Below are 9,785 nucleotides of genomic sequence, written 5' to 3' on the forward strand. Positions count from 1 at the left end.
ATTCTGCTGTCCTCTCTCTATAAGAGTGCTGGAGTCCAGAGATTTCTACCCAGGGCTAAGATGTACTCAAAGAGCAATCTGTCGGCCTGGGACTCGTGGGACTCTCTTGTGTATCTTTCAGAAGCTGCTGCATCCAACTATGAAGCTGGACCCGAGACCACAAGTCCAGAGAACATGCAGTCATTTACAGTAAGTTGGATTCCGTTTTATTTGCTTTGATATATTTATTTTTGTGAAACATTTGGAACCTAAAATGTTATTTTTTTCAATGTTAATTTTTTATAGTAATACATGTTATTAATAAATAAATGTAATGTTACACCAGGTAAAGTTTTTTTTTTTTTACATTTTTAGATCAGATAAATAATAAATTCTACTTTTTACAGTGTAGGAGTTATGGACACGTAACTTTTACATTTTATGTAATTATAGAAATATGTAATATTTCTTTGTAATTTTAAATGTGATAAAATAATAATAAATATTTGAGCTTAAGAATAAGAATTCCTTTTTCTTTTTACAATTTCAGTAGCTTCAAATTCAAATTACAATTTTCTTGTAATTTAAAATGAAATTATCAGGATTCATTAGTGTCTCAGAACGTACAGTTTATGACTTTAGATTTAGACAATACTTAAAATGTGTTTTAAACTGTATTATTTCCCATTTAAATTTGTATATACTGTGTAGTATTTAAATTCTATTATAATATTCATTAATATTCTGTATTAAACTTTATTTTCATATTTTCATTTTAGTTTTAATGCATTAGTTATTTGTTTTTTTATTTAGTTATTAGCATTAGTTTTATATAGGCCTATATTCTAGTTTTATTTTTAACTATAGTAATTGTTGGACTTTAGTTTCAGTTTATTTATTTAGTTATTTATTTTAAGTTTATTAATCTAATATTCAAATTTTATTTCAGTTTAGCTTAATTCCAGTTTAATTTTTAATTAATGATAATTAATGACTTGACGCGATTCTTCCACTTTAGCTGGCGCATTGGGAGTTAATTGCTTTGGCTGTGGTGTTGGAAGCTATTGTTGCAGACTTATGCTAAGCTAACAACCATAACTGCTAACGATGCTACATGTAGTCAAGAGTTTTCAGCCATCATAACCATCAGAGATGTGACTACATCAGCTTGGGAATACAAGCGGCTCTGTGGCGTGACGGACAGTAGAAATATGAGGAGGTGTGTGGATGTGCTTTTGCGCACACACACACACACACACACACACACACANCGAGCAACTTTTCCCAGGACTGTTCTCCGCCTGCTCTGTTCTCCTCAGACAAAGCTGGGAAACGGGAAAAGCCAACAAAGTGGCTGCAATAGGAAGCCCAATCCCGCATGGTGTTTATGATTTATCCCTGTTTGATTCCCGCTTCGCTGACACTCTTGCTGGTTCCCTGCATTTTTACGTGGAGGCCGGTCAAATAGTCTGCTAATCATTCTTCCATTTCCTTCCTCTCTTCCCGAAAATCCATTTTTCAGATTTCGTACTTGACTTTCCAGGGATTTCTGATTGCCGATGACTGGTTTTAGCTGGAACATCGGTGATGCAAGAGATAAACAAACTATGGATCACGGTAATGAGACGGTGTTGGTTTTACACAGATCCCGCTCGACTATAATAATGGATTTCGGAAATTTCAACACTGTTTTCGTCAATCGAGGTGTTGTGCAAGGGCTGGACGGCCTCCGCGTCTGTCAGCCTATGCTTGTCAGGCTTCTCATTAAACAAACAGCGAGCGTACTTTAATGTCTCTGGCTCATAATGAATGTTTGTGTTTACACTAAATCAAGCCTATCGGGGTGAGCTCCATCTCACTGAGCAGAGAGAGTGAGTTCAGCCACTACTGTTGAGAGCTACTCAGGAAACATGTTGGCTTATCGAGAGCAGACATACTGCCTGGCCACTGGCTGGGGGGGTGGAAGGTGGTTTCCTGTCATTCTTCTGTTCAGAGCAGTTCCCATGAGTGGGCATGCATAGCCGCACTAGAGCGAGCGTGAAGGGAAACAGCATCACCTGTGTGACTTTACTTTTATTTAAGACACTGAAGAGAGCGCCGTAGATGTAGGTGGACGTATATGCGGTGAGCGATGCATACGATCCACGGTCTCTGTCGGCTCTGCATCGAACGAAACTTGCCACAGGTTTGTCCCTCTGCTTTTTCGTAGTTTTTTTTTTTTTTTGGCTGCGGTTACAGTGTTATTGAAAGTGGTATAAGAGTTGTGGCGTGTTCGGTTTGGGATAGTCCTTGAAAATAAGTGCAGAGGTGTAGCTGAGCGTGTAAAGATCCGGGCTGATTGATTCAAGGCACTTAACCCTAGGTTGCTCCACTGCTAGTGGATTTGGCAAAAAATGTTCAGACCTTTCCTTTACATTATAAAGGTTGATCCTTTAGAGTTTAGAATAACCTGGCATCCAGATTAGAATTGCTGTGCGTAATGGAAAGTCTCAAGCACTGGAGCATCTCCAGCGCCTTAGGGATGGAGGGCTTCATTATGAAAGTTAGTCAGTATATGGCAGAAATATTAGAAATAAAAATGGGGATGGGGTCAAGGGGGGACGCTGGATGACTAGTCACATGAGCGTAGTAAGCAGCCGCTTATATATACGTGTGCTGTGATTGATGGGACAATATGAAAATGGTGAGTAAATGTTTAATTTAAGGGGTGGAGGCTGTGATTTCATTGGAGGTGCCTGTGCAGGTTTGTTTGTAATGATAGGAATTACAGTAGTTGCAAAATATGTAAGATATTTAGTTTAGTTTATTAAAACAACAGAAAATGTCAGATAGTTTAGTCTGTGCGTTACATTACTGACGGTGTGCTTTAACTGCCTTCTTAGCCTGTTTTATTCAGTTTTGCATGGAGTGAAACAAATGCAAAGAACGTAAAATGAATTATGTTACAAATGTGTCTGTAAATGTAGACATTTAAATATAAATTTTAACCCATAATATAAAAATTGATAAATAATAATAGCAAATATATTTGATAAGAATAAATAATAGCAAATATATTTGAAAAGAACAAATAATAGCAAATATATTTGAAAAGAAAAGAAAGTATTCAATTTATTGTTATGGCAACCAAATAAACTGACAACTTTCTGAAGAAAAATGTATTCTATTATATTATAGAATAGAATATAATGTGTGATTTATTGTTATTGCAACCAAATAAATTGACAAAACAAGTTCCATGGATAAAAAANCTGAAGATACTTAGTCAGGCCAAACGCAGGACATATTTACATTCTTTGTGAATTGTTGGAAAACTGGGGCAACACCTCCTGAAATCAGGTCATCTGTTCCCCCTCTTACATTTTAAACTCCATTTAATGATGAACAAGACCTTTCTGCTCATCTTCTTAAACTGGATTATGGCATAATGAATGAGTATTGTCATAACAAGAGCTAGTCCTCATTCAGTAGTGCTGTTTTTTTNGTAGGAGCAGTGGAAAAAGGGAAACAGTGCAGTTTGATGTGGATGATTATTTCATCACAGCAATTAATGGAGCTTGTAACGAGGGCGACCACATCGACCCAGAGGAGAAAAGAGGAATGGCAGTGAAAGTCCTAAAGCTGTCATCACTTTTTCTCTTTTTATTCTCTCTCCCTCCCCAAACAAGGCTCTTTGTTGTTGTGCGGTCAATGTCATGTTAAATGTGAGACGCCCCCCTCCCCTTCAACATTTCCTATTTAGTTTGGCTCCAGGTTCTGTTGACATTTTGAACTTCTACTGTCCAAATATTCTGTCTCTGCTGTTTGTCAGTGCCATGGCAGTTCTCTCCCCCCGTCATTTCCTTTTCTTGCCAGGGAAAAAGAAAAGCCCCCCTGATCACCCAGCAACCCTGACTAATTTCTCAGCTTGTAGTTTTTAATATCCCTGACTCTTTGGTGCTGTGGCATTTCAGTCTTCGTGCTGCTGGGGTACAGTGGCTCTCTAGGGGGGATGTTTGTTTCTGGCACACACACACTCTCTGACCCTGTTACTGTGGGGTCTTACACTGTACTCCTACTGTGGATGCTCCATCTTCCTGAATGTTCCTGAGGTCACTTCATTTCAGTCCGTTAAATAGATTTAATTATTTTTTATTCTATAAATTATTCAATGTATTTTATTTTATTAGGAGTATAATTTTTATTAGGGGTGAACCGTAAAATGTGGCACTTTTAAAGGCGTCTTCAATGCTCATCAAGGCTACATTTATTTAATAGAGTAAAAAGAGTTTGAAATACATTAAATATAGTATTGTGTATTTAAAAATTAAAATGACTATATATATAAAAATTTAATTTATTCGTGTTATTGCAAAACTGAATTTGCGGCAGCAATTATGGCAGCCTTCAGTGTTACGTGATTCTTTAGAAATCATTTGAATATGTGACCCTGGACCACAAAACCATTCTTAAGTCGTTGGGGTATATTTATAGCAATATTAAAAAATACATTGTATGGGTCAACATGATTAATTTTTCAAATCATTGAACAAAATCATTGGGGCATCAAGATTGTGTTCCATGAAGATATTTTGTACATTTCCGACTGTAAATTTATCAAAGCTTATTTATTGATTAGTAATATGCATAGCTACAATCTTAATTTGGAAAACTTTTTTTTTGTGCACCCTCAGATTCCAGATTTTCTAATAATTTTATCTCAGCCAAATATCGTCCAAACCTCACAAATCATACATCAATCAAAGGTACCCTGGTTTTGTGGTCAAACTGAGGGTCAGGGTCACATATAGTGTTGTTAATAAAACATGAATTATTGTCACTACTTACTGCATTGTTTTGTGATTCTTTGATTAATATAAAGTGAAAAATAGTATAAAAACAGATTTTTTTTNTACTGACGTCTTAAAAATAATACAAACCCCAAACCTTTGAGTGATCGTGTAAATGTATGTGCTCTTTCACAGGTGACCATTTTAAGAGGAAAAGATGGATTTGGCTTCACCATCTGCTCTGACTCCCCTGTACGGGTCCAAGCTGTTGATCCAGGTCATTTTAAATACTCAAGAGCTATCGTTATTTATTCTGTCCTCATAATTTGCCAAGTTATCATAAAATTGTAGCCAGAGTAAAATTGTATTGGCAACAAATTGCTCCTTTATAGCACAAGAGACTAAATTTTAGATATGTTTCATTTAAGTTACAACTTTCTTTTGACGCTTTAATTTACTGTCTTTCTTACATATATTAATCATAGTATTATAAGTATGCATAAATACATGCAGTAACCGTAAACTAACTCTAATCCTTACCGCTTTATGTTTGTTATTGATTAATATTATTTCAGTGTACACAATTACACTGTAACCAAGATAGGCTTATCAAAGCGATGTCATTGGGGATACATTTTGAACTATTTATGATCTTGATTGTCTTTATTTTGTTTAGGTGGTCCAGCTCACCAGGCAGGTTTACAGCAGCTAGACACATTATTGCAGCTAAACGGCCAGCCGGTTGAACACTGGAAGTGTATAGACCTGGCTCATGCCATCAGGTATGCAGGGATGTTTTTGGCCATTATTTCATAGCCACAGCTTTCACAACAAATTAATAATCACCTCTCATTTTCAAAGTAAAAATAGCGTAATGAGTTAGCATGGGAAACGAAATACGTTTATGGCTTATTGTTAAAAACCATCCTTTTCCTGCAGGAATTGTCGTAATGAGATCACAGTGGTGGTGTGGAGAACAGTGCCTATTATGAAGCCTTACTACGAGGGGCTTATCCACAGACCGTCCTACAAACCCTCCGGGTTTGATTCTCTCGCTTCAACTGCAAAGACACATAACAAAACCCCACCCTTACTCTCTCGACCCACCAATCACAAACAGGGTCGCCGCAAAAAAGGAAGTGGCCCTGATAACACAGGAAACGGAGTAGGAGAGTCGTTGTGGTCTTGGACTGGCAAACGAGAAGAAAATGACTACAAAACACGCACACAGACCCTCAAAGGTACCCGTGTGACATCATCAAACGGTGACAACTACATCATCCTCTCTCCTGTCAGCCCGGGAAACCAGGTGGGAATCTGAAGGCGGCTGTATTCATGTTCAATCTGACTGGGGTAGATTGTTGCTTATCTGAATGTTTAATGTTGCAGATATTGCAGCCGGTGTATTCTGACTCTAATGGCACACTGGGAACTTTAGGTAAGATGTGAGAAGGTTTTATGTTTCTGTTAATTTTTTAATGCATAAAAATGTGAAAGAACAGTTAATGTGATCCCTAAATGCTGTGATGAAATGACCGATGTCAGTATCATGAGGCTCATAAACAAAGTGAATCATTAATGCGTTTATAGTTTTGTGTCGATATGTGTTTTTTGAAAGTTTCAAAAACAATTTTGAAAATTGTTTATTTTTCAAAGATTGATTGATTGAGTTGTTTTATATTTTAAAGAATGCATTAAACTGGTCAAACGTGAAAGTGAATACATGTATAATGCTAAAGAGAAATTCAGTTCTGAAAAATGTGATGCTGAAAACTGAAATAATTGCTTGTTTGAAAATTCAGCTTTGCCATAACGGAAATATAGCTTGTAATAATATATCACAGTATTATCATTTTTACTGTATTTTAGAGCAAATGCTCCTCTTTAAACATAAAAACCAAATAAGAACCAACCCTAAACAAATTTATGATTTATTTGATGTCAATTCATAGGAAGAATCTATCAGACTAGCAGAGGAGTGCAGCAGAGCCCAGACTACCTGCAGAATGGGGGGCTGCAAGCACAAGCCACCTTGTGCAGGTCTATCAACAGTAAGACCACCACCTTGCCTCCTTCATCCTACAGACAGAGCTTTGCCAACTACCAGAACTGCACCATCGTCCAGTCCCATCTGCCTCACTCCAACTATGGCACATATGTCAGTCTGGCCCCCAAGATCCTCATCTTCCCAGTTTTTGTTCAGGTATTTTCACTATCTGTTAATCTTCCGGGTTTATTATGCTAGAGCTAAAAGATCAGTGGTTTGTGTTATTAGTGTATTATTGGTTTAAATCTGTATGGATGTATAAGTAAGATTGTACCTTTTTCTGTGGTGTATGAAATACTTTTCAGGTCATGAAAAGCTGTGTGTATAATAATTAGTATAATAAATAAATAGTATGGAGTATAATATTCCACTTCACGTCATAATACTGTCACTGCTTGCCATGTCATGCAAATTTAATGGCCAGTGTGCTGTTATTATAGTTAATCTAGAATGTGTTGTACTTATACACACCTATCTGCAAATAACATGACTGACATGATGCACACAGTGTAGCTGTAATGAGTCTTTAATTGCCTTGCAGCCACTGGATCTGTGCAGCCCAGAGAGAGTCCTGATGTTGTCAGAGGAAATGATCCTTCATGACAGTAAACACACTGCTCTCAAGGTAACGCCACTAACTCAAAATGTGCTGCTCAGAGTGTATTTAATGATTACATTTTTCATTTACATTGTAACGAACGTATTTATAACTAATGAGACAATTGGTAGCGTATGATAAGACTACACAGCCATGTAAATAATATGGATGGCATATTCCAAATAATTCTTTGATGAGGCATCTTTAGATTTAATATTGTGATTCATGCAGACTGGTAAACCTGAGCACAGTTTGCGAGATTGTTGAAAACTCTTTTGAGATATTATTCTGTTTTTCAGTAGAAACATCTAAAGCAAGCACATTTCTTTATTTGCTTTCGTTTTATCCTCATTGCTCTGTTGGAGAAACAATTGAGATATTAAAGGGACTTGGCTTGTTTATCCAAAAATAAAAAGCATAGAAAAATCATGATTTACAATCTTCGATACAACATAAAGAGAAATTTAGCCGAATGTTTATGCTGTTGTTTTCCATGCAATGAATTCTGTCGTCGTTTACTTAAAAACTGCATGAGAAGATATTTTGAAGAATGTTGGTAGCCAAACAGTTGATTACCAACATTCTTCACAATATCATTTGTCGTGTTCAGCAGAAGAAAGAACTTCACACAGGTTTGGAACAACTTGAGGGCGAGTAAATGATGGCAGAATTTTCACGTTTTGTTTGAACTATCCCATTAAACTATGCGATGGCTTTGTTATTATTATTTCATATCGGATTAATCTGCCAACATTCATCGCAGATTGCATTGTCATGTCCAAAACATGTAACATTTTTACATTTACTTTAACTATTAATGAAGTTTAGATCCTTTCAAACCTTTTAAGTCCTTGATCTGGCTCCAGGAATCTAGCTTGAGAGACATACTGTCTAAAACATCTCGTCTTGGATAAAATATGCAGAAGCGATTCTTGTAATGTCTAGTTTGTGGGCTCCGAAGGTGACCTAGAGCTGGTGTCCTTTTTCAGGAGAATTGACTATTTTGCTCGGTCAGATTTGAGCTTGTTCTCCTGATACCCCTCTAAAAGCCTGCTAGTTCGGTGACCCTGATGTTTTCTCGAGATGGACGAAACATTACCTTTTCTGTGAGATCGGTTTCACTGAACGATCGTTTGGGAACTACAGGAATATTTGTCTCGTTGACAGTAATGCCCGACACAAAATATGTGCTCCACATAGCTAGGAAGCAGATACCTTGATCCGAGATTTCTTTCTGCCGCAGCTTTAAAGGAAACCTGCAGTTTGGGAATAACATGACCTCGGCTTCCTCAGCATGAGCAATATTGTGCAAAGATAAATCTCCGAGTGCCACAATAGCCTCCAAAACCGACTTCGTATCTATAGCGATTCCCTTTGAGAGTCTGTCACATCTTTTGTGCTCTCTCGCAGGGCCCCCGTCTGCATGCCAGCTGACCTCAATTTTGCAGAGAGACCTGTTTGAGTAATGCAGTCAAGAGTTTCTAAAGATCAGAGTGTTTAAGAAGGATGAGCTGTACATCACTAAACACATTCCTCCAGTGTCCTAGAACGAGCGTGTGTGTGTTTGCCTGTGATTTAGATCAGCTGCTTTTATTAAGCTGGCCTAATTCCAAGCCTGGGCAATGGGCGCCATGAAAGGCAAGAGCAATGCAAGCATTCTGCTGCTTTCTGTGTGGGAATCAGAGCTTTTCCCTTTCCTAATGACCTTAACTTGACTTTACCTGATTCATTGTAACTTTAACGGGAGTTTCAGGTGTTTTTTAAACCACTGAGTACAGGATACAGGTTTATTCTACTCCCGCTCTCCAGTCCAAATGAATGTTACAAATAGTTAAAGATCAAGGCTCATGTTTTCCGTTATAAAGAATTATGTTTGTCTTCACTTGGTAGAAGCTGAGCGAGAGTGACATAAGAAGGTCAGACGGAGATGTTTCAGTGTGGTTCTGACTGCTGTCTTTATCGCCCTCTATAGGCTACAGTGTTCATCTACACAGATCTGATGCTGTTGACCAGGGAAGATGAGCCGGGCCGCTGTAATGTACTACAGAGTCCACTTTACCTCCATGAGATACAGCTGCAGGATGGTACGTGCTACTGTTTTCCACAAACTATGTGTGGAAGACATTGTATTATGTTTTATATGTATTAGTGCTGTCAAATGGTTAATCCCAAGTTTTTGTTCATGTAATATTTGTGTGTTTATATGTATATTTATTAAATATAAATGAGGAAAAAAATTAGTAAGTTACATTAATAATTAGGTAATTAAAATAACACTTTATTCATCTTTAGAAGAATAATTTTCTTTAAAAAAAATCTTTAAAAAAGTACATATTTTTATACAACATTATTATAATGTTGTATAAAAGCTATACAAGATATAAAAAAAAAA

At 37.0% G+C, this 9,785-nt stretch overlaps 1 protein-coding gene across 1 annotated transcript in view; it reads left to right on the top strand.

The window, feature by feature from the left end:
• The first annotated feature begins 1,946 nt into the window (after positions 1-1,946).
• Positions 1,947-9,785, top strand: part of LOC122344870 (regulator of G-protein signaling 3-like) — a 74,897-nt gene continuing 67,058 nt past the window's right edge. The window contains exons 1-8 of the mRNA XM_043238468.1: positions 1,947-2,164; positions 4,944-5,025; positions 5,425-5,530; positions 5,688-6,057; positions 6,138-6,186; positions 6,701-6,951; positions 7,337-7,420; positions 9,366-9,481. Coding sequence (XP_043094403.1) covers positions 2,111-2,164; positions 4,944-5,025; positions 5,425-5,530; positions 5,688-6,057; positions 6,138-6,186; positions 6,701-6,951; positions 7,337-7,420; positions 9,366-9,481 — 1,112 coding nt within the window. The 5' untranslated portion in view covers positions 1,947-2,110. The remainder of the gene's footprint in view (positions 2,165-4,943; positions 5,026-5,424; positions 5,531-5,687; positions 6,058-6,137; positions 6,187-6,700; positions 6,952-7,336; positions 7,421-9,365; positions 9,482-9,785) is intronic.

This window comes from Puntigrus tetrazona, chromosome 5 (genome assembly GCF_018831695.1).
Source record: "Puntigrus tetrazona isolate hp1 chromosome 5, ASM1883169v1, whole genome shotgun sequence".
NCBI lineage: Eukaryota > Metazoa > Chordata > Actinopteri > Cypriniformes > Cyprinidae > Puntigrus > Puntigrus tetrazona.